Source organism: Molossus molossus, unplaced genomic scaffold, assembly GCF_014108415.1.
Source record: "Molossus molossus isolate mMolMol1 unplaced genomic scaffold, mMolMol1.p scaffold_m16_p_9, whole genome shotgun sequence".
Classification (NCBI taxonomy): Eukaryota; Metazoa; Chordata; class Mammalia; order Chiroptera; family Molossidae; genus Molossus; species Molossus molossus.
In genome coordinates, this window is record NW_023425403.1 from 50565127 (window position 1) to 50591443 (window position 26317).

The 26317-nt window shown below is 34.9% G+C and overlaps 1 protein-coding gene across 7 annotated transcripts in view; it reads left to right on the forward strand.

Annotated features, from left to right (window-relative positions):
* The window catches only part of PCCA (propionyl-CoA carboxylase subunit alpha), a 429374-nt gene that overhangs the window by 273511 nt on the left and 129546 nt on the right, over positions 1-26317 (forward strand). For all 7 annotated transcript variants that reach the window (XM_036250623.1, XM_036250627.1, XM_036250628.1 and 4 more), the window contains one exon: positions 16868-16970. In XM_036250623.1, coding sequence (XP_036106516.1) covers positions 16868-16970 — 103 coding nt within the window. The remainder of the gene's footprint in view (positions 1-16867; positions 16971-26317) is intronic.

Genomic DNA, 26317 nt, shown 5'->3' on the forward strand with positions numbered 1-26317 from the left:
TAAAATGTATATATTTAGATCTTGAATTTTTGAATTGAATAGACTTAAATATCTATTTATATTGCTACCTTGTCATCATTATTCCAAATAATAGTCTCAGTAAAATTTGTTCTGTGAATAAATTTTAATCTTAAAATTTAAAGAAATGTATAAGAAAGGAAGAGCAGAAACTAGAAACCTGTGTTGTTTGGAAATATTTTCATTTAAGAAGATATTAGCAAGTTGCTTGAGTATCCTAAGGATACACTATTATACAATCACTAAGGTTTTCACATTAATGTATAGGATAAACTCTGAATTAAGCTGCCCTTTTCAAAAAAAAAATCTTTTTATTTTACCTCTTTTGGGAAACTTTTAAAAGTATAAATTTCTGGTTTCCTATAGCATGTCAGACTAATTTCTTATCTTGAATGCTCATAGATAACTAATAGCCCTGGATCTAATAACATTGGTCTACATGACCAATGTTCCTACCCTACTTTACAAAGATCACTTTCTTTGAGTAGAGTAAATTCCTGAATGTACAGTTTAATGATGGCAACTTTTTACCTACAGAATTAAAGTTATTGAGTTACTCCAAAAATAACAAATAGCACTCTATATTGTAGGATGCTGGGCTTAGAATAAAAGCAAAACAGTTCCTGTTCTTTAGGAAGCTTAGAATAGAATGGTATAGGAAGACATTAAAAAAATAATTATCAACTCTGAATACTGTTAGAGGAACAGGCCAGTTGTCCTGTTAAGGGGAAAGAATATCATCTGCAGGTTTGCCACATTATTAAAATGTTCAGTTTTTGATAAAATGTTACAAGACATGCAAAGAAACATGAATGTATCACCCATTCACACCCATTCACAAGATAAAAAGTAAATAGAAACTGTTCAGGAGGGCCCCAGATATTTTGCTCATTATTCAGTGACCTTGACCTTTTAAAAATATGTGCAAAGGAAACCAGATACGAAGAATTAAAGGACAGCATGGCAACCATGTCTTGTGAAATAGAAAATAGCAATAAAAAGATAGAAATGACTAAAAAAAGACAAATAGAAATTCCAGAGATGAAAGTACAATGCCTACAGTGAAAAAGTACACCACAGGGATTCATCAGTAGATTTGAGCTGGCAGAAGAAATAACAAATTTGAAGGTATGTCAGCTGATTTATTCAGTGTGGGGAACAGAAAGAAATAAAGGAACAGAGCCTCAGAGACCTGTGGGATTCATTCAATGTATCAACATATACATGCTGAGAGTTCCAGAAGGAGACTAGCAGAAAGATAAAGAAGCAGAAAGAATAAAGAAATCATGGTTGAAAATTCCAACTTTATGAAAAACGTTCATTTGCACAGTGAAGAAACTTGGGAAACTCCACATAGGATAAGTTCAAAGAGATCCACACCTATACACATCAAACTGTCAAAACCAAAAAAGAATCTTAAAAGCAGCAAGAAGAAAATGACTCACCACATAAAAGGGATCCTCATTAAGATTAAAAGTTCACTATTTATTGGATACCACAGAGCCCAAAAAAGAATGGGTTGTGTATATAAAGTGCTGGGGGAAACAAAGAATGTCAATAAAGAATTCTTATATCCAGCCAAACTATCCTTTTAAAATGAAGGAGACAATAATAAATTCCCAGGTAAACAAAACCTGATAAAATTTGTTGCTAGCTATTCTATCCCTCAAGAAATATGAAAGAACCCTGGCCAGTGTGGCTTATTTGGTTGCAGGGTTCAGTTCCTGGTGAGGGCACATACCCAGGTTTCGGGTTCAATCCCCAGTCAGGGTGGTGTGGGAGGCAGCTGATTGATTTTTCTCTTCTCTCTGCCTCTCCTCTCTCTCTCTCTCTCTCTCTCTCTCTCTCTCTCTCTCTCTCTCTCTCTCTCTCTCCTTCTCCTCCCTCTCTTCCTTTCTCCTTCCTCCCCCCTCCCTTCCTCTCTCCCTCTCTCTCAAATCAATTAACAAAAAGAAATATGAAAAAAAGTACTTCAGGGTGAAATGAAAGGACACTAAACAGAAACTTAAATACAAATGAGAAATTAAGAGCACTGGTAAGATTACTATATAGGTAAATGTAAAATACAATGTAAATGTATTTTTTATAACATCAATATTCTTTTTTCTGATTTGATTTAAAGACAGGTGCATAAATCAATAATTATAAATCTAAGTTAGGCACACAGTATATACAGATGTTCTTTGTATGACAATAAGAAGACAAAGGCAGAGGAAATTAAGCTATACTGTAACAAATTTTTTGTATGCTATTGCAATTAAATATTCATTAATTCAAACTAGTGTGTTTAATAATGCTAATTGTAATCCTCAGGTTAACCACTAAAAAAATTGCTTTGCAAAATAGTAAATGAAACATTAAGAGAATTAAAATGGTAGACTAGAAAATACTTCTTTAACAAAAGAAAGCATTAATGGAGGTATTTGAAGAACAAAAAAGATAATGACATATAAAAAGCAAAAAGAAAAATGGCAAATGTAAATCTTATCTAAAGAGGAATTACATTAAGTATAAATGGGTTAAACACACTCATGGGCAGATATTGGCAGAATGGATGAAAAAACAAGATCAAAGTATATGTTTTCTACAGTACACAGTTTAGATTTAGAGACACTATAGGTTTAACATAAAAGGATAGAAATACTTATCAGACAAATAATATACTTGTAATAATAATATTACTAATATGTCAGACAAAATTTTTTTAAGACAACTTGCCCAGCTGGTGTGGCTCAGTGGCTGAGCATCGACCTATGCACCAAGAGGTCACCGGTTTGATTTCTGGTCTGGGCACATGCCCAGGTTGTGGGCCAAATTCCCAGTGGAGGACATGCAGGAAGTGGCCATTTAGTGTTCTCTCTCATAGATGTTTCTATCTCTCTCTCCCTCTCCCATCCTCTCTCTCTCAAATCTATAAAGAAAAAAATATTTTTTTTAAGACAAAAATTGTTACTGGGGACAACAGAGATTTTTAATAATGATAAAAGAGTCAATTCTCCAGGAAGCTGTAACAATTACAAATATATAAATCCTCACTTACCCTCTATTGATAGATTCTTGGAAACTTTGATTTGACATGAAATGATATGCAACAAATATCAATTTTACATAGACTAATATAAACAAGAGTTAAGTTCCTACAGCATATTTCTGGTCACAGAAACATCACCAAACTTCTAAATAAAGACCCCAAACACTCCTAATATTACACTTTGAAATAAATGTGAACTATACATGCGTTTTGGAAAGATTAATAAAAAACAAGATAATTATTTTTCATCTGGCTTATCTCAGTTCAGGGTTGTGGGTGGCTGGTGTCTATTTGGGCAGCCCAGGTTGTGAGATGGGAACCAACCATGGACAGGATTGCTTCCATTTCAAGATACACTCATGTACACCCACACTGGGGCAGTTTAAATAGGCCAATTCACCTCATGTGAACATCTTTGGGATGTGGGAGGAAACTGGACTCCCCAGAGAAAAACCTATGCAGATATGGGGAAAATGTGCAAACTTCACAGACAGTGGCCCCTGTTGGGAATCATTTATTTTCATTATCAGCATAACAAAATAATGTTAAATGAAATGTATTCAAGAACTTGTTGTATATGTACCCAATTACACAGTTTTCAAATATATGATCCCAAACAGGCCATTAAAAGGAGAAATAGACAATGCAGTAGTAGATGGAGATTTTAATACACCACATTCCCTAATGGATAGGACATCTAGACCATAGGTCAACAAGGAAGTAGAAGACTTGAACAACACTATAAAGCAAATAGAACTAATGGCTATCTATAGAATAATTTATCCAACAGCAGAATATGCAACTTCTCTAGTGCACATGTAACATTTTCCAGGGTAGACTATAACTACTGAATTATATGCTAGGCCATTAAACAGGGTTCCTTAATTTTTAAACAAGGCTCATTAAATTGAACAGGATTGAAATCATACAAAATATGTTCTCCATCCAAACTTTTACATGGACTGGCCAAGAATAAAAGGGAGAGGCTCAAATTGCCAAAAATCAATAATTAAAAACCAATTATACATACTGACCTTACAGAAATTAAAATTGAAGGTGGAAATTAAACAACTCACTCCTAAATAACCAAAGGGTTAAAGGAGAAATTAGGAAGTGTTTTGAGATGAATGAAAACAAAACACAATATTTAAAAACATATGGGATTTATCTAAAACAGGTTAGAGGTAAATTTAAACCTGTAAACACATTAATAAACAAGGAAGATCTCAAATCAATCACCTCATCTTTCACTTTATGAAAATAGGTAAAGAAGGGCAAACTAAAAGCAAGCAGAGAGAATGAAATACTAAAGATTAAAGTGGAAATAAGTGAGAAAAGAAAAACAGAAGAAACTGGTTCTTGGGAAGGAACTTCTACATAGACTGGCCAAGAATAAAAGGGAGAGGCTCAAATTGCCAAAAATCAATAATTAAAAACCGATTATACATACTGACAGAAATTAAAAAGATCAGAAGGGAATAATGTGATTAATTGTATGCCAGCAAATTAGATAATTTAGATAAAATGGAGAAATTCCTAGAAAGATTCAAACTACCAACATTAACTAAAGAACATTGAATTAGTCATCACAAAATTTACCAGAAAGAAGAGTTCATTGCCAGATAGCTTCCTGGTGAATTCAATTAGGTATTTAGAAGGATATTAATTAATACTAATCCTTTACAAATTCTCCCAAAAATAGAAAGGGAGGGAAAAATTTGCCGCTCATTGTGTGAAGCTGATATTACCATGAGACCAAAAGGAGATGAAGATGTCACAAGAAAATTGAAGATCAATGTGCCTCATAAATATTAATGTAAAAATCCTCAACAACATATTAGCAAACAGAATTCAAGAATGTATAAAATGGTTATACACCGTAACCAAGTGAGATTTATCCTAGGAATACAAAGTTGGTTTAACAATATCAATGTGATATACTGTGTACTAGAATAAAGGACAAAAATCACAGTAAATGCATGAAAAAAATATTTGACAAAATCCAACAGCCTTTCATGATAAAAAAAAATAAATAAGTTCCATGATTAGGAATAAAAGGGAACTTTTCAACCTGATGAAGGACATTCTATGAAACCCACAGCTAACATTCTATTTAACAGTATATGACTGAATGATTTTCCCCTAAGGTCAGGAATAAGAGAAAGATGTTTGTTTTTACTTCTTTTTCAGCATTATACTAGAGATCTTAGCCTGGGCAGGTTGGCAAATAAAACCAAAGGTATCAAGATAGGGACTCAGTAAAACTCTGTTTTCAAATGACATAATCTTCTATGTAGAACCTTAAGAAATTCACACACAAAAATCTGTGAGAACTGACAGATGAATTTTGTGAGGTTGCAGGGTACAAGAATGATTGATAGGCAAATGCCAATTTTATTTTCATATAGTAGCAGTGTACGACTGAAAATGAAATTAACAAAACAGTTTTGTTTACAATAACACCCAAAAGAATATAATACTTAAGCACATTTTTTAAAAAAAAGAAGCATAAAACTTATATGCTGAAAACTATAAAACAACTGTTGAAGTAAATTAGACAACTTAAATAAATGGAAACGTCCCACAAAATCAGGAGACCTGATATTAAGGTGACAGTAATGCTCACCAATCTGATACGCAGATTTGGTACAATTGCTATCAAAATCCCAACTGTTGCCTTTTTTTTTTTACTCCCCAGAAGTATTTGTTTGATTCCAAAGTTTATGTGAAAATGCACAGGACCTAGCCTATCCATAACAGTCTTAAAAGGAACAAAACTGGGATTCATACCTCCTGTTTTCAAATCTTATTTCAGTAATCAAGACAGTGTAATATTGGCATAAGGATAGAGGTGTTGACCAATGGAATAGAATTGAAGTCCAGAAATATATTGTTTCACTAATGATCAGTTGATTTCAACAAGTGTTTGAAGACAATTCATTGAGTAAAGAATCTGTTCAATAAATGCTATCAGGGTAACTGGATATTTTCATACAAAAGAATGAAGTTGGGCCCTGGCTGGTTTGGCTCAGCAGTTAGAGTGTCAGATCATGGACCAATGAGTCATGGGTTCAATTCCAGTCAAGGGCATGTACCTTGGTTGCGATTTGTCCCCGGCCCTGGTCAGGGTTGTGTGGGAGGCAACCAGTCGATATTCCCTCTCATGTTGATGTTTCTCTCTCTCTCTTTCTCTCTCCCTCCCACTCTGTCTGAAGATAAATGGAAAAATATTCTTGGGTGAGAATTAAAAAAAAAAAAAAGAAGTTGATTCTCTCCCTACACAATACAAAATATAATTTTAAAAAATCATAGACCTGTTTCTCTCTCTTTCTCTTTCTCTCTCTCTTTCTTTCTTCCTTTCACCCTCCCTCTTTCTCTCTCCCTCCCACTTTATCTGATGATAAATAGAAAAATATCCTCAGGTGAGGATTAAAAAATAAAAAATAAATAAAATCTTTTAAAAAAAATCATAAACCTAAAAGTAAGAGCTAAACTACAGAACTCTTAGAAGAAAACATAGGAGTTAATCTTTGTTACTTTTGGTTAGGCAATGATTTCTTATGTAAGATGCCCAAGTACAAGCAACAAAAAGAAAAAATATAAGTTGGACTTCATCAAAATTTAAAATCTTTGTGCTTAAAAAGACAGCATGAAGAATGTGACAAGGCAAGCTACAGAATGGGAGAAAAGACTTGCGTCATGTATTTGATAGACTTGTTGCCTAAAATATATAAAGAACTCAAAACTCAATAATAAAGACCAATAACCCAATTAAAAAATGGGCAAAGACATGAATAGAAAGTTTTCCAAATAAGATATACAAATGACCAACAAGCCCTTGAAAAGATGCTCACCATCATTAGTCATTAGGAAAACCAAAATCAAAACCACAGTGAGATACCACTTCACATCCACTAGGATGGCTATAATAAAAAAGACAGAAAATAACACAGTGTTGGTGAGCATATATAGAAATTGGAACCCTTATATATTCCTGAAGGAAATTTATGAGTAAAGTATGGTAAACCTGGAAATAATTTGACTGCTCCTCAAATGTAAGACATTACAACATGATCCAGCTATTCCACTCCTAGGTATATACCTAAGGGAAGTGAGATCATATGTCCACACAAATGTATACAGATGTTCATTTTTCATAAGCAAACAGTGGTAACAACACTAATGTCCATGAAATGATGGATATATATAATATTAAATAAAATGTTTATTTTTATAGAATGGAATATTATTCATCAAGAAAAAATAAATATAATATTACTCGGCCAATGTGGCTTAGTGGATTGAGTGTCGTCCCATGGACTGAGAGGTTCCCATTCAATTCCTGGTCAGGGCACATGGCTAGGTTGTGGGGGTTGTGCAGGAGGCAGCCAATCGATGTTTCTCTCTCTCTAAAAAGAAAAAAAAAATCAATTAAAACATATTTAAAAAAATAAATGTATTGATACTTTATACAACATGGATGAAATTTAAAAACATTATGCTAAATGAAATAGGCAGTCACAATAGACCACAAATTTTATGGTTCAATTTGTTTTATTTATTTTTTTAGTCCTCACCCAAGAATATATATACATATTTTTTTGGTACGTGCCCCTAGCGGAAACCAAACCCGGGACTCTCTGGTCTGCAGGCCAATGCTCCAACCACTAAGCCAAACCAGCCAGGGCAAGAGGATACTTTTTACATTTATCTTCAGACAGAGTGGGAGGAAGCGGGGGTGGGGGGGAGGGAGAGGAACATTAATGTGAGAGAGACACACACCCCAACTGGGGCTGGGGACAAACTGCAACCAAGATATGTGCCCTTGGCCAGAATTGAACCCAGGACTCTTTGGTCCGCAGGCTGATGCTCTAACTGCTGAGCAACCTGGCCAAGGCTTATGGTTTAATTTATAAGGAATGTCCAGAAATAAGCAATTCTGTAGAAATAGAAAGTGCATTTGTAGTTGTGTAGATCTGTAGAAATTGGAGTAGGAATGTGGAGTGACAGCTAATGGGTCCAAAGTTTCCTTTTTCGGGGTTATGAATGTATTTTTTAAATGCTTGCAGTGATGGTTACAAAATTCTGTGAATATACTAAAGCCCATTGAATTTTACACACTTCAGATGTGTTTAATTTATGTTGTGTGAATTTTATGTCATTGGGCTCTTTACAATTTTTAAAAGTTCTTATGTGTTATATATCTTCTACACAGTTTATATTTGGAGGGGCATTAGTTGGAAATAAGCTACACTGCATTTTTACAGAAACTGGGACTTCTCTGTGTTTTTTTTTCAACTTTATATTACATTCAGAGGCAAAGAAGAAAAGAGGGAAGAATACTGAATTACACATATGTACCACTTCTACCTACCAGGAACTCTTTACATCTCTGCTTGCAAGGGTTATTCATGTCACTAAATTGAGAATAGTCATATAAACATATTTCTATAATTATGAGAAGAAATATTCTTAAAGAAGACACAATGATATCTAATTTTAATTCCTAAAATTTGAACTTCTATTATAACAGTAGGAAATAAATATAATTCATAATGCTAAGTGAAAGAAACAAATCTGAAAAGGTTACATTTTGTATGATTCTATCTATAATATCATTCTTGAAAAAGCAAAACTATGGCGTAAAGATCAGTGTTTGCCAGGAATTTGGGGGGAGGGAGGATGAGCTGAATAGGTAGAGCACAGGGTATTTTTAGGGCCATGAACTTATTCTGTGATATCTTAATGATGGATACATTATACATTTGTTCAGACTTATAGAATGTACATCATAAAGAGTGAACCCTACATAAATTGTGGACTTTATACTATTGTGTCATATATATATGAGCTCTCTGTACTTTCTGCTCAATTTTTCTGAAAACATAAAATTGCTCTAAAAAGTAAGTCAATTAATTTTTAAAAACTGCTGAAGTTTAGACATTTTAAAGAATATTAATAGTAAGACTTAAAAAAAAAAATCCTCACCGAAGGATATTTTTTCCATTCATTTTTATTATTTATTTATTTTTGTTACAGATGTTTCTCCTTTTTACCCCATTGACACCCTCCTCCATTCATTCATTTTTAGAGTGGAAAGGAGGGAGGGAGAAAGAGAAAGATAAACATCAATGTGAGACATACTGATTGGTTGCCTCCCTCACGCACCCCAACCAGGGCCAGGGATCAAACCTGCAACCCAGGTACGTGCCTTAGATCAGAATTGAACCCATGACCCTTTGGTCTGTGGGCCAACATTCTCATCACTGAGCCAAACCAGCCAGGGCAGTAGTAAGACATTTTAAAGAAAATTAATAACACTCCATAGAAGGGGAAAAAAATACAAATAATTTGGATAAGGATTTCTATTAAAAATAAACTCTCCCAAATCAGTAATAATAAGGCCAACATCCTAATTAAAAATGGGCCAAAACTTGAATACAAATGCCAATAAGCACTAATGTTGAGGTGCTTAACATTATTAGTCATAAGGAAAATGCATATTAAACTATCATGAGATGTGGTTTCTCAGCCACTGGCCTGGCTAGAAGTAGAAAAACTAACACCGAATGGTGGGAAGGATATGGAGAAAATTTCATTGCTGGTAGTAGTACAGGTTTGTTTTAATACTTTGGAATACACTTTAGAAGTTTTTGTAAAATTAAATATGTTTACCCCAGTGTTTTCACTCCTAGATTTTTTTACCCACGAGAAAATATATGTCCTCAAAAAAGACTTGTACAAAGAATGTTAATAGTAGATTTGTTCATAAAAGCCACTAACTGGAAATAACTTAAACATCCTTCAACAGACGGATGAACTGATGTTAGTGTGTTTGTACCATAGAGTACTATTCAGCAATAAAAACAGAATGGACTAGTCAACATGAAAAAGCCTCAGAAACATTATATTGAGGGAAAAAAGCCACTCATAAGAGGACATATTTTTGGAGTCTGTTTATGTGAAACTTTAGTCTAATAAACTTTTTCATTCATAACACATAAACTAATTACTATAATTCTACAGCACATCAAAAAAATATATATTTTGCCAATCTGACAATAAAAATAGGTATAATTTTGATTCATTCACATCAGACAGCTATTTTTGTGTTTTAAGGGAAAAGAGGTCAGTGCCCCTGACTAAATACTCAGGTACTGCAGGTTTTAAAAGTTCTTGTGGCACACCAGTGTGTCAAGGTACTCCAGCTAAAAATTGCTGGTCTAATTAATTGACAGTTGAACTTTTTTGAGGAGGGAGCATTTCCACTGGAAAGGTAAGTGGTAGAACTTAAGATTTGTGAATTTCACTGTGTGTAAATTGTATATGAATATTTAAAAAACACCAACAGGTTTGTTAAAATTATAGAGGAGGATTTCAGATATCATTGTACCAAATTACGGTAAGGTTGATGATAACTCTTATTTAGCATTTTTGTGCCAAGCACTGGTCTAAGCATTCTATTTCTTTTACCTCATTTAATCAACATGTCAGATATTTTTATTATCTTTGTCTTACTGATAAGAAAAACGAGACACAAGGAAACTGAGAAACCAGGTGGGTAGTCACATAGCTTTTGTGGTCAGTGGTCAGTGGTCAGTCAGACACTCGTGCCTGCGGGGTGATGGCTATACGACATTGCCTTTCCTGACCAGTTGTGTCCAAAGTTTAAACTGAGAACCTTAAGTTCTAATTGGTGAAAGAAGGAAATGGGGTGTGCCTGATATGAACATATATAAGATTATGAGAACATTATTATTCATTTCTAGATTCAGTTGTTATTTGTGTAATTATTTGTAATACTAAGGACACTAAACGTGGGTGTATGTCCTATTTCTAGGCACTATTTTGTGATATATGCTGTTCTACAAGGACTTATATATTTGAATGTACACATTTTAAATTGTGTACAGGCAGAATTCCATTTCTCCACTGTGACAATTTCTAGCTTTGAAGAGGTTCTCTGGAAATGGTGCTTTTATCTTTCTACTGCAGTGATAAACTTTAATGTTGGAGTGTTGTAAGTTCCCACATAATAAGGCTTAGATTTTTGTTTGGTTTGGCAGTAGACTTCTGTTTAAAATTCCTTTAATCTGTTCATTCCATGCTTTTTTATATTCATTTTGATAGCTGATGGCTCTGTGAAGAATTTTGTATGGATTTATTGCACTAATAAAACTTGTATTTGTGACTCTTCTTCCATCCCAACTTGCTTGAAAGTGAGTTTTTCAGTGAGTTGCTGAATTTTTGTCTTCTTTAGATTTTTTTTTCCTGGAGGAAATAAGAAACAATTCATATGCTAGATCTAAAGTTTCATTAAAATTGCTTATGCCCTGTCTCAGGCATTTAAAGTGGGCCATCTGTCTAAACATCTCTCTCTTTTTTTTCTGATCATTTCCTCGACTTATTCATGAGCCATGGGAGGGCTCCTTTGTAGTCTCCATGGAGCTGGTTCTGTCTACCCCCACTGAATACATCTATGTGCTTGCATAACATAGCTTTTCACCGTGCTGGAAATTCTCTGAACTTGGTTCAGATGAATGGCCCACTTTTCTGAAGGCCTTTCTCTTCCTGCAAAGATTTGTATGCAGAAGCTGACCTCTGTGGCTATGGAATGCAGCATATTATTCTTGATCATTTTACAGACCACCCACTGTGAAAGTTATGATGAAGGCTTGCTTAATGATTCTTTGACCACTAACATTGTTTTAACTCAGTATTTCACTCCTAAATAGGTATTGGCACAATTGAAAGCCAGCTTTTCTGAGTGTGTGATAATGTGGTTTTTGAGATGCTTATAATCCCTGCTAACTAAAGATGCTGTTAGTTATGTTTACATATAATCTGTTTTTAAAAATGACATGTAATAGCAATGTATTTGCCTTAGTATTACATGTACTTTTTTCGATTAAAATATTTTAGTAAGCTAAATGCATTAGTATTAACAATTGTGACAGTCAACGGACAGTTTTTGTCATAAAATAGAAAAATTTAGTTTCATTGAGCATATTCATTCTGGCTGGCTGATGATAACCAAAGTAGACATGTCTGGGTAAAAGCTATTATTTGACTTGCCTTGTGAATAGCTGTTTATGAGAATTCATTTTCACTGTTTTTTGGGGGGCATTGTTTGTGATTTGAAGTAGTAGCTTAAATTATATCAGCTTTGTAAGTGACTAGTAAGTTGTACAGATGAAGTTGGGGTTTTTTTGTGTGTGTTTTTTTTTTATCCTCACCCGAGGACATTTTTCCATTTTTTGTTCAGATAGAGTGGGAGGGAGAGAGAGAGAGAGAAACATCAAAGTGAAAGGGACACATCGAGTGGTTGCCACCCGCAAGACCCAACCAGGGCCGGGTACAAACTGCAACCAAGGCATGCGCCCCCAGCAGGAACCGAACTCAGGTCTCTCTGGACTGTAGGCCGATGCTCCAATCGCTGAGCCAAACCAGCCAGGGCCAGATGAAGTTTTTGATCAGATGGTAGCCTCTTTCGCTTATATACATACTTCAATAATGGCAGCTATTTTCTGTGTGTTGTTACTAGGAAGAGTTGAGTGAAGCTCCAAGAGTTTCACCCCTTCTTTTCAGAGTCATTTATAAAAATCATATAACTAGATAATTATTACCATCATAGACATGTTTATGCTGGTAGAATTAATATCACTCATTGTTAGTGTAGTTTCAATAATTTTGCAGAAATAGAGCATATGTACTTTTAGGTTGGTATGTATTATTTTTATTTATAGTTTATTTCTACTGTCCAGCTTATTGATATTTATATTGGATATATATGCCCAACCTCATCCATTCTATTTAAAAAGAAAACTACTTTGAAACTTATGTAAAGCCAGAAGGAATCTTAGCACATTTTGTTTGTGTAAGAACAAATTCATAAAGAGATTCCACATTGACTATCTTTTCTTGCTATCTCAAGATTTTGCTTTCATAGTGAAACCTCTTTCCTATATCTACTAACATATCACCTTCAAAGAAATTTTTGGAAAAGTGCCACATCGGGGGTTTTGTGCTGAGAAGAAACAATAGCTTTTCCCTGTTACCCCACCCTCCAACTGTGCTCTCATTCGTATTTTACAATTGTGGAAATGTGGGTTCAAAAGTGTTGACTGAGTTCTCAGGACAGTGCTAGGAAGAGAATGGGCTCAGATGAGACCTCAGCATTTCAGCTCAAAAGAGCCTGTGCTGCCCTGGCTGGTTTGGCTCAGTGGTTAGAGCGTCAACCTGCGGTCCAGAGAGACCCGAGTTCGGTTCCCGCTAAGGGCATGTACTTCAGTTGCAGTTTGTCCCTGGCTCTGGTTGGGTCATGAGGGTGGCAACCACTCGATGTGTCCCTTTCACGTCAATGTGTCCCTTTCACGTCGATGTTTCTCTCTCCCTCCCTCCCTCCCACTCTATCTGAACAAAATATGGAAAAATGTCCTCGGGTGAGGATTAAAAAAAACAAAACAAAAAGAGCCTGTGCTGCAAGTGCCCTCTTGGGGAGCTTATAACATATATGGAACAGATGTGGATCAAAATGAAAGAATGGAAAAATAAATAGTAGTGAGGTTCCGAAGAGAGGCAACTAACTACATCTCACTACCAGCTGTAAGATGCTTTCAGTGGGAAAATGTGTTTTGGGTTCGAACAGGATGTCAAGATCAACAATTTTCTTATTCCTCTGGAAACAGAGGCTTTTTGCATAACTAAAAAGTGTCTCCACATTTACTTGCAAGTACCTCTATTGAGCCAGTAAATTGTGAAAATATAAGCATATATTATAGGTTAAGTGGAAGGGAAATCACTGAAGTTTGTACTGAAATTAGGGAACAGTTTATGAAAGAATATTCTTTTTGAAAAAACTGTTAGTTTGAGAAGCAGAGAGAAGGAATTCAGTTTCCCTAAAGGGATTTTAGTTATGGGGTCAAACAAGAGTATAGGCCTAGAGTTGGGACTAATCGTAACAATAAAAGTTAGCATTTCTATGCATCATTTTATTTAATCCTCAGTAATCACTATGATGCAAATACTATGATAATCTTTATATATAAGGAAACTGAGACTTGAATAGTTTGTTCAAGGTCAAACTAATTGATGACAAACTGGAGGTCACCAGAGTGAGTTTGTAACCACTGTACTTATTTCTCTTGCTCATCTTTTTTTTTTATTTTTTTTTTATCCTCACCTGAGGACATTTTTCCATTTTTTGTTCAGGTAGAATGGGAGGGAAAGAGAGGAACAGAGAGAGAGAGAAACATCGAAAGGAACACATCGAGTGGCTGCCACCCGCACAACCGACCAGGGCCGGGGACAAACTGCAACCGAGGCACACGCCCTTAGCGGGAACCGAACCCGGGTCTCTCAGGACAGCAGGCCGACGCTCTAACCGCTGAGCCAAACCGGCCAGGGCTCTCTTGATCATCTTAATGTGGTCTGCTCTGATTTGTGAAACAATGTAAGCATTTTGCCCAAACAAATCAGAGAATAATCAGAATAGATACAAAGAGGAGAGTCTTATTTTTAAGGAACTTGAATGGTAGATAAGTTAAGATTTAAACTGATCTGAAGTAGGAAATCTTGGAACCATCTAGAGCAGGAGAGTAACCGAATTATCGAGGAGAGCAAAGATTTAAGAAAGCCTTGCTGCATGGTAATCTAGCTGTGGGTGTTTCTGTCATCACTATAGTCCTGAGAGCTCAGGGTGTTAACCCCAGTTAAAGATGAACTAAGGAAAGTCTGGTGAGGTCATCTACATAGTCCAAAAGCACCCAGATTTTAATCTAGGAGCTCAAGCTTCACTCTCCTTCAGGAGCTCATGCTGTCCCTTGGGCGACAGGGCCTCTCCTCTCCTGTGCAGAGCTTCACCATGCTTGCTTCTTGGATTCTTTCCTATTTCTCTTTTCACCTTAGCCCTTCTTCGGGACCCTGTGCTGGGGGTGGGATATATAAAAATAAGGTGTGATCTTGGCTCTTTTAGAAGCTCACAAGCCAACAGGGGAGACAGACATAAACAAATGCCTTGTGGATGAGAGTGCCAAAAGCAAGATAGAGTTGGAGCGCAGAGGACTCGCTTCCCTTTGCTTCTTTCTGCGCCATGCCTCCTTTCCCCTCCCCGCTCCTCCTCCTCTCCCTCTTGTGTGCTCCCCCGTTGTTTTTTCCAGCTCTCAAGTGTGACACTGTCTTCTGAAACAATCCTCTTCAAAGAGCCAAAAAAGAACCTTCTAGCCCAGCCAGTGTGGCTCAGTGGATTGAGCGTCGTCCCATGGACTGAGAGGTCTCGGTCAGGGCACATGCCTGGGTTGCGGGCTCGGTGCCCAGTGGGGGGCGTGCAGGAGGGGGCCAATAGATGTTTCTCTCTCACATTGCTGTTTCTGTCTCTCTATCTAAAATATCAATAAAAAAGAACCTTCTAAGCCTATGATATACATTATTATTGATTTGTTGATGCGTATTTTACTTCAATTTTCACTTCTATAGTATTTAAAACATTTCTTCATCATCAGGAAATAATAAGTGGTGGGCTGAATACAAATATTCACCTTGATTAATTATTCTCCATTAGACATTATGTCTAGAAGTGATTTGATTGTATTCAAAGTTTTTGTGACTATGACTTTTTTTTTTCTTTTTTCTTGGTTAATCCTCACCTGAGGATATTTTTCCATTGATTTTAGATAGAGTGGGAGGGAGAGAGGAAGGGAGGGATGGAGAGAGAGGAAGAGAGAGAGAGAGAGAGAGACAGAGAAATATCAGTTGGTTGCCTCCCACATGAACCCCCACTGGAGCTGGGCATCAAACCTGCAACCCAGGTACTGTGCCCTTGACCTTGACCGGAATCAAACCTGCAGCCCTTCAGTCTGAAGGCTGATGCTCTAACTGCTGAGCCAAACTGGCCAGGGCTGGGGTGACTTTTTATTTTAATTGAATATACAGAAAATTCTTTTAAAATTAGGGGGGGGCGGTTAAATTAAAACATAACCTGCAATATTTTTTCAGAACTCTGACTTAAGCCAGAGTCTATATACGACATATTTAGTGTTTAGTATATATTACTTGACAACTAATGTTATGAATAATGTAAACTTGCAGTATTTAAATTAGTTTAATTCAGAAATCGTTAGAGTTTTGTAAGTTTAAAAAGTTGTGCAGAGTATTTTATTCTAAAAATGTTTTTATCTTTATTTGCTTCACCCAAGTTTTATGGACCATGTAATATTGATCACACACAAGGAAAAAACCTGTGTGTTAAGACCAGCATTAGTGATATTGTATTCTTATCAAAAGAAGCAAATAAAAGGAAACTTTTGGAGGTGATGGAAATGTTTATTACCTTGATTATGGTGATGGTAACATGAATGAATAAATATATCCAAATTCACCAAGTTGTATATGTTAATTATGTGCAGGTTTTTTGCAAACTCAATAAAACAAAGAAAAGACTACCATTATAATTTTTTAAAAACCAGTCTTGGGCAGTAACCAAATATTGAAAAGAAATAAATATTGCTTAAGGAGAGTCAATCTTTGAAGACTGTCACAAATAAAGCAATTCAAATTCATAGAATAGACAACAGTACTTCAAATAGATGACGGTACCATAATTATCCCAGAATGACTGCCTTGGAGTGTCTGTGTGTGTGTGTGTTTTAAAAATCTCTCGTTTTTTGGTTGTTTTTTTTTCAAGGATAGAACCTTTTAGAATAAAATGTTCTGGAATACAGTCTTTGGAAGTTTTACTCTGCACACTTAATGTCAAAAGAAAATCAGTTTACTGAGAGAGAAAAATATGAAATTATTAACTTTTTTTTCTTTCTACTTCAGAGTGCCTGTTGTTAAACCACAAGTGGCTAACTGGGAGCTTTCAATAAAATTGAATGATGAAGTTCATACTGTTGTAACATCAAACAGTGGGAAAGCGTTCTCTGTAAGTTTTCTTTCTTTTGGGGGGGGGGGTGTAATCTTGAAATTATCTATGAATATTTGAAACAGTTTTTCACTTCTTCAGTGACTCTTATCATTTGAATCTATAACATAGCTATTATATATTTGTTTCATCTTCTTTAGGAAGCTGAATGTAAATGGAAATTATTTTTCTCCTATGGTAATTAGGAAATAAGTTCCTAGATTTAGTCACATTCTAAACCCACCACCTAATACCTGATTTACTTTTTCTTTTCTTATTGAGATACTTTCGCCTTTGTTTTAGAGAAGAGCATCTTTAATTCTAATTCCAAACTCATGGTAGCTGTGGTAGGACCATTCTTTTAAAACAATAATCTGAAGCCTCATATAACATTTTCTTGAGATTTCATGTTGTGAGACATTCTTGAGGCTAAATTTACCTTATGGTGACATGCCTTTTGTTTTGAAGAACTTAAAACCCTAGGATAATATCCATGATAAAACTACTTTAGTTTTTTTTGTTGTTGTTTATTTATTGATTGGTTTTAGAGAGAGAGGAAAGGAGAGGGAGAAAGAGATAGAAACATCGATGAGAGAGAACATCTATTGGCCACCTTCTGCATGCCCCCTACTGGAGATTTGGCCCACATCCTGGGCATGTTCCCTGACTGGGAATCGAACTGGCGACCTCTTGGTGCGTGGTTCGATGCTCAGTCACTGAGCCACACCAGCTGGCATAACTCTTGTCTGTACTGAACAATGTACTGAACAATGTTACAGTGAGATTGTGGTATGAATAATATGCTTAAATTCTGTTGTTTGAGATTGCCAGAAAAATACCATGAAGTTACTATTTTAGCTTGTGTCCTTTTTTTAGTTTCAGCATAAACCAAGAAACGACTATATAGCTAGTATAATAAATAATTATATTAATTTACATTCCTATTTCTCATGGCTAAGTTGCATTGAGATGTCATTTTGTTTGGGAGGAAAGTGACTTTTTATCAAAAGATTTAGACAGGATATGAAAATCACAATAATAAAATTTCACTGAAATGAGACCTACTGAGGTTTTAGATGCATGGAAGTTTCTTGATCCCAGCTAGAAAATGCCAGAAGTCAAGAATTAATGAGAATTTATTTATTCAGCAAATACTTAGTCTATGCTGGCTGCATGCTGGAAAAGTGCTAAGCTGTTACACTGGAGAAGCTGACGTTCTTATGTGGTGGAGGTCCAAATAAATGAGATTACTTCATCATTTAAGGGCAGTCTCCTTGGCTTTTATTGAATTTTCTGATCTATTCTATGTGCCAAAATTACTAAAGCATTTGTAACTAAAAGATGATTAACTCAACTCTCTTAAAATGAAAGCTATGCTGGAGTTAAACAATTATGATACATTTTGTGACGAACTTATGTGATTCTTTACATTCCTTCTTTCCATGCAATTGTTTTAAAGAATAGCTTTGTAAGTGGTTAGTTAACTGTACATCAAGATGAGTAGCAAATTATATACACTGAATAGTACAGAGTATTAAATATTATTCTGTAGCATTTTCCTGGGGGCAGGTTAACTTTACTGAAATGTAGACTTCAGCATAATTTTTAGTTCTGTCTTGAGTCACCACTGTAGTGGTAATCTGATACCCCAATACTATATTTTTCTAAGCAGTGCCTTGCCTTAATAAGAAAACTGCCCAGGTTACTTCTTAGAATTGTTATTTCTCTGAGCTTGTTTAGATTCCAAGTTGGAAAACTGGAGGCCGTTGGCTTGACAGCTCAAGTGGTGTCTTTGAATTTTTACCTCCTGTTTTACTTTTTAGGCCATGAGGAAAGTAGGGCTGTTTTAAAAACATCAAAATTAATCCATTAAGAATTTCCCTGGAAAATAGCCACCTTGATATATCCTATCAAAAACTACTTCACATACGCATTGCCTTAGCAACTTTCAGAAGCATCAAACCTAATGAAAAGAGAGTACTCCTGATAGTGTGGTCCTTTCTTCCTAAGCATGTTTGTGCTGAGTTTCATTTGACATCAATATTATGAAAGGAGTCAAGTTGAATTGTGTGGAGTAAGTAAAGGTTCATTGGTATGAAGATTTTAATAGTGTAAAATCCATGCTTTTAGGGTCTCAGAGCAGAAAACTATGACTATTTACTTGGTTTTCTAGATCACCTACTGGCACATCAAAAAAAAAGAGCCTTCAGATGACAGTCTAGGTTAATGACCCCAGAGGCAAAGTCACATTTGCTTAGCCCACAATAATGCTTCAGATACCCCACATTGTCATACTTCTTTTATTTAATTAAAAACATTAAGTTGTGCCCTGGCTGGTTTGGCTCAGAGGTAGAGCATCAGCCTGTAGACCAGTGAGTCCCAGGTTCAATTCCAGTCAAGGGCACATACCTCAGTTGTAGTTTGTCCCTGGCCCTGGTCAGACTCGTGTGGGAGGCAACCAATCAATGTGTGCCTCTCATACACATCGATGTTTCTCTTTCTCTCCCCCTTTCTCTCCCTCTCCCTCCTACTCTATCTAAAGATAAATTGAAAAATACCCTTGGGTGAGGATTAAAAACAAAAACATTAAGTTGTAAGATATTTCAAATTAGGAATGCACAGCAAGTGTACAAATCTTCTATTATGGTTTCCTATTTAAAAAAAGAAAAATATTATAGATACAGCTAAATACCTTCCTTACATCATCCCATTTCTGCCCTCTTCCTTCTCAGAGGTGAGCGTTATCCTGAAGGTACTATCTGTCCTTCTTTTATATGTTGTTACTCTTTTGGTATGTGTATATGTACCATAATAATAGTGAAAAAGAAAATTGTGAAAATGTAAGTACTAAATAATGGCATGTATATAAGATTTAAAAATACACAAAGTAAAAATAATTCTATTTATAATAGCATAAAAAAGAATAAGCTACTTAGGAATAAACTTAACTGTGGAGAAGGACTTATACACTGGAAACAACAATACAATAGAAACCACAAAATGTTCCTGAAAAGAAATTACAGAAGACAAATCAATAGAAAGCAATTTCATGTTCACAGATTGGAAGACTTAATGTTGTTATGATGTAATACTACCCAAAGCAATCTACAAATTCAATGTAGTCCTTACCAAAATCCCAATGGAGTTTTGCAGAAATAGAAAAATTCATTCTACAATTCATGTGGAATCTCAAGGGACCCCAAATGCCAAAACAATTTTGAAAAAAAGAGCTCACACTCCCTGATTTCAAAACTTATAACAAAACTACAGTAATTAAAACAGTGAAGTACTGGTATAAGACAGACACACAGGCCAGTGGAGTAGACTTGAAAGCCCAGAAATAAAGCCTTGGTTTCATTAGGAGTACCCAAACCATTCAGTGGGGAAAGATAGTCTTTTCAACAAATAGTACTCAGGGAATGGGGATTGTGGGGCTGCATGGAAAAGATGAAGGGATTAAGTACACATAAATAAATAAATAAATAAATAAATAAATAAATAAATAAATAAATAAAACAAAACAAAGAAAAATGACTTTGGACCCTACCTTAAGGCATATATAAAATTAATTAAACATGTATTAAAGACCTAAATGTAAGAGCTAAAGCTATAGAACTCTTAGAGGAAAACATGGGAAGAGCCTTATGACATTGGATTTAATGATCATTTCTTGAATATGGTATTAAAAGTACAGTCAGCCCTGGCCGGTTTGGCTCAGTGGTTAGAGTGTCGGCCTGCGGTCCCGAGAGACCCAGGTTCGGTTCCCGCTAAGGGTGCGTACCTCCGTTGCAGTTTGTCCCCGGCCCTGGTCGGTTGTGTGGGTGGCAGCCACTCGATGTGTTCCTTTCACATCGATGTTTCTCTCTCTCTCTCTGTTCCTCTCTCTCCCTCCCACTCTACCTGAACAACAAAAAAAAATGGAAAAATGTCCTCGGGTGAGGATAAAAAAAAAAAAAGTACAGTCAACTAAAGAAAAAAATAGACATCAAAATGTAAAACTTATATGCATCTAAGGACATAATCAACAGAGTGAAAATGCAACCCACAGAGTAGGAGAAAATATTTGTATATATCTAACAAGGAATATTATCCAGAATATATAAAGGATTCCAACAACTAAATAGCAAAACAAATAAACACAACCCGATTTAAAAGTGGACAAAGGACTTGAATAGACATTTCTCCAAAGAAGATAGGTATACAAATGGCCAATAAGCATGTGAAAAGATGCTCAGCGTTACTAATTATCATCAAAATGCAAATCAAAATCACAATTGGACACCACCTCAGAGCCCTTAGGGTGGCTAGTATCAAACAACCTTTGGAAAAGAATGTGTTGGCAACAACATGGAGAAATTAGAGTCCTTGTGCAATGTTAGTTGAAGTGTGAAATGGTACAGCTGCTGTGGAAAATAGTGGTTTATCAAAAAATTAAAATTAGAATTACCATATTATCGAACAATTCCACTGCTGAGTATTTTTTTTAAAGAAGGCAGCAGAGCCCTGGTCAGTTTGGCTCAGCGGTTAGAGCATTGGCATGTGGTCTGAAGAGACCTGGGTTCGATTCCCGCTAGGGGCATGTACCTCGGTTGCAGTTTGTTCCCGGCCCTGGTTGGTCGTGCGGGTGGCAGCCACTCGATGTGTCCCTTTCACGTCGATGTTTCTCTCTTTCTCTCTCTCCCTCTCCCTCCCACTCTGTCTGAACAAAAAATGGAGGAATATCTTTGGGTGAGGATAAAAAAAAATAAAAATAAGAAAAATAAATAAAACAGGCAGCAGAGTCTTAAAGTGATATTTACACACCCATATTCAGCAACATTGTTTACAATAGCTAGGAGATGGAAGCAACCCAAGTGTCCACTGATGAATGGATAAACAAAATGTGATACCTATATACAATGGAATATTATTCAGCCTTAAAAAAGGAAGAAAATTCTGATACATATTACAGCATAGATGAGCCTTGATGACAGTATACTAAGTAAAATAAGCCAGTCACAAGTGATAAATATGACTCCAAATTATGCAGTGCCCAGAGTAGTCAAATTCATAGACAGAAAGTAGAATGGTGGTTGCCTGGGGGTGGAAAATTGTCACTTGTAGGATATAAATTTCAGTTTTACAGGTTGAAAAGAATTCTGGGGAGCAGGTAGCGCAAAAATGTGTTATATTTACTGCCACTGAATTATACACTTAAAAATGGTTAAGATGGTAAATTTTATATAAAATTTTGTGAATACACAAACCAATGCAAATTAGCATTTTCAATGAAACATTAAAAAATAAGGGAGATAGAACCTTTGGGAAATGAAGAAAGCATGGTAGAACTAAAAGTCAAGTGAAGAAGTAGTAGAAGTATAATATGTTCTGTGTTTTAAGTCTTTATTCTGATATGAATGCAAGGGTCTGAATAGATTAAGAATTAAGTAAGAAGTATAAAACCTGGTAAACACAAAGTTGAAATATAATTTAGCTTATTAAGATGATAAACTCAAAAGTATCAAAAACAAACTGATTTTTGTTTATATTAGTTTTACAATTCCCCTGTGGATTGCCAAGAAGGTATCCATTTCTCTTTTATTCTGCATAATTTGAAACTGGTCAAAATAGTTCATGATGACTGAAAAGATTAATGCGTTTGTTATCTTAAAGATGACGAAGGACTAAATTCATACTGAAGACAGTTAACTTCAAAGAAAAATGTCAGAGTACTCTTGAAATAAAGAAAATTAGCTAAGGCATCCAGCCTTCCCAGTGATGGGAAAATGAGCACTGTACATGCACTTAAAATTTTTTTGCCTGATATTTTGTGTTACCTACTAACAAACTAGAAAACATTTGTAGATGATCCTAGATATCATTTTTTACATACAGTGAGTCACTTACAGAAATTTTTCTAAAGACCTTGTTAACTACTTCTGAAGAATAACCAGAATCTGTAGACTATTGAATTTTGGCATACCAATATAATTTTTGTGCTAATGGTTAAAAAGAAAACTCTAAATGATCAAAAGTCACATTTAGTAAGAGAAAGGAAAATACATTTTTTCAGTTTTAAAAAAACTTTTTAGTTCATTTTCCTACAGAGATTTGTTTTTATTTTTGCTTTTTATAGAAAGGTAAAAATCTAACTTTTTGATAGTCATAACACTTTGCTGCAATTTTAAATTACAGAGTCTTTTTATTCTTCCAATTTCAAGTCAGTTATGTATTGATAAAATTTATATTAAAGGTTAAATGGTAGAGATGCACTTCTTGAACAGCAAGGCTGTGCAGCAAACTATAATAGGTGAAAATTATGAAAATCACTATTCACAAATCACATGTTGTATGCAGAAAATCTTAAGAAATTCACTGAGAAGCTATTACAATTAATAAATAAGTTTAGCAAGGGTGCAAGATATAAAATAAATAAATAAAAATCAATTATATTTTTATTCACTTGCAATGAACAATCCAAAAATAAAATTATTAAAATTCCATTAACAAGAGCATCAAAAGAATAAAATACTTAGAGTAACTTTAACAAAGGAAGTGCAAAACTTATACTGTGAAAACTACAGACTCTTGAAAAAGAAATTAAATAAAATCCAAATAAAGAGACAGCATTTCACATTTATAAATTAAAAAACTTAATACTGTTAAGATGGCATTACTTCCCAAATGGTGTACAGATCCAGTGCAGTTCTTATCAGAATCCAAACTTTATTTTTGTTAGAAATTGACAAACTGATACTAAAATTCATATGGAATCTTAAGGGACCCATAATAGCCAAACAATCTTGAAAAAAATAACAGAGTGGGAGAACTCACACTTGACCCTTTCAAAACTTACTAGAAAATTATCTTGTAGTCAAGATAGTGTAGGACTTGCATAAAGATACAGTACTTGCATAAAGATAAACATAAAGATTAATAAAATAGAATTGAGAATCCATAAATGAACCCATAAATGTATGGTGATGTGATTTTTCACAAAGGTGCCAAGATAAAACAATGAGGGAAAGAGTAGTCTTTTCAACAACTGTTTGTGGAACAACTGGGTAGCCACATATTAAAGATTGAAGTTGGATTCTTACCTCATATTGAGTTTACATACTAAAATTAACCCAAATGGTTAAAAGATTTAAATGTAAGAGATAAAACAATAAAACTCTTATAAGAAGACATTGTTGAAAAATCATAGATACCTTCTATAGATAAATAACTTTAATTTTTTATTATGTAAGTATGCTTCCTTAAATTTTTTTTTTTTATTTCTCACCCAAGGATATGGTTTTGTTTTTTGTTTTGCTTTTATTTTTTTAGAGAGAGAGAGAGAAAGAAACATCGATGTGACAGAGAGAAACACCGAAGTGACAGACACATCAATTGGTTGCCTTCTGTATGTGTCCCCACCAGGATCAAATCTGCATGCAACCTAGGTATGTGCCCTGATTGGGAATTGAACTCATAACCTTTTGGTGTACGAGACAACACTCCAACTGAGACACCTGGCCAGGGCGCTTTCTTGATTTTATTATTGTTTTCCGTAAACAACAGAATGAGAAAAGGATTTCCCTGTTCTGTTCTAGATGAATTGTTGTTTTTGATACTTATTTTAGCTTATTCACTTATTCTTATAAAGTAACAGATTACTTTGGTCTATTATATTACATATATGCCTTGCTCCAGGTATTGTGTTAAGTACTTTATAAACATTATGTCTACGTGAGACAGTAGTAACCCGGAAGGTAGATGTTAGTAGCCCCCGTTTACAGATGAGTTTGGAAATTGAGGTTCAAAAAGACAAAGAGAGCAGAAGTCACATAGCACGTGAGTATAGAATCTACGATTAAACCCAGGTCAGTGTGATTCTAAGGCCAGTGAACTCATTAGTACCTCCTTGTATCTAACTTTACAAAGTATTTTTGCTAGATAGAATGCTGAAAAATAATAGCACTGTTGTGGGAAATTAGCTCTGCCATTTTATGGATAAGTTATTGTTAATACAAGGAATAATACATTTATTTCTAACCAGAATACTTTTGTTCCATGACAAAAAAATTTTTGTGTGTAATATGTTGAAAGCCATACTAATTAGTGGAATAATGGAAGGCATTGCAAAAACATGCATAAATCACAAAAATATACACAATATTATATACACAATGTACCCACTTTTTAAAAGTACATAGAGTTAAGAGTAGATGTTAGAAAGCATTTTTAGTATCTTATTAATTATATAGGTGTTAATGTATCTTTCAAGTGAGTGTTAAAATTCAAAATATTAATTTTTAGCAGTGGTTTTGCAGTTTTACACAAGCAACAATTTTTAACACAATACAAAGTTTGGGATAGATAAGATTTTGTGTCTAAAAGAGTTTATGCTTTCAATTTGTTTTCTTAATAATGTTTGTTTTGTTGTGGTAAAATTGTCTCATCTTTAGATGCCTGTGGTGGAGGGAAGGAAATGTTTTGTAGTGTTCATATCATTGAAATTACCACCCTCTATTTTTCTTCTCAAAGAAAGAATATGGTGATGAACATAAGAATGAAAAATAATAATTACATATGGGTACATAATAAGAAATAATTACATACGCATTGTTTGAGGTTTTCTTTCTCAAATATAGCCAACCCTTTCTCATTTGTTCAACTCCATGTATTTTGTTCTAGATTTTTTGACTTAAGAAAACATTCCACCAGTTTTTGTATTTCGAGAGCACCTTGAAAATGTGGTTTTAAGTAGGGCTGTATAAGTATTTTTATATTATATTTCATAAAGGTTAAGAGTTAAATGAATTTAGCAAAGCAGTAAATAATCTTGCGTATCAAATAACATTTTCTTTGTTTTCAAATATTAATGTAAACAATCTTAAATTTATTTTCAATATGAGTTTATACCTGCATTTTACATCATAATCACTGTGTTTTTTAAAAATCCTACTTGTAGAGACTAATGCCAAATCATGTACTTACTGGAATTTTTATAGAGACTAAAAATCATGGTGGCTCTTTTAAAGAAATAATTTTCAAATGCCTAGAAAAAATACATTATTATATCTGTCTTTTTGCCTCTATGGTCAATTTTTAGAATATACTTTTATTCTTGAACATGGAAAGGACATCAGCCAACAAGGTCACTTCACTATTATATTTATACCTAATGTAGGCTTTTCATTAAAATGTATGACCAAGCCCTGGCTGGTTTGGCTCAGCGGTTGGAGCGTTGGCCTGCGGACCAGAGAGTCCCGGGTTCAGTTCCCACTAAGGGCACGTACCTTGGTTGTAGTTTGTCCCCAGCCCTGGTTGGGGTCATGTGGGTGGCAGCTAATTGATGTGTCTCTCTCACATGGGTGTTTCCCTCTCTCTTTTCCTCTCTCTCT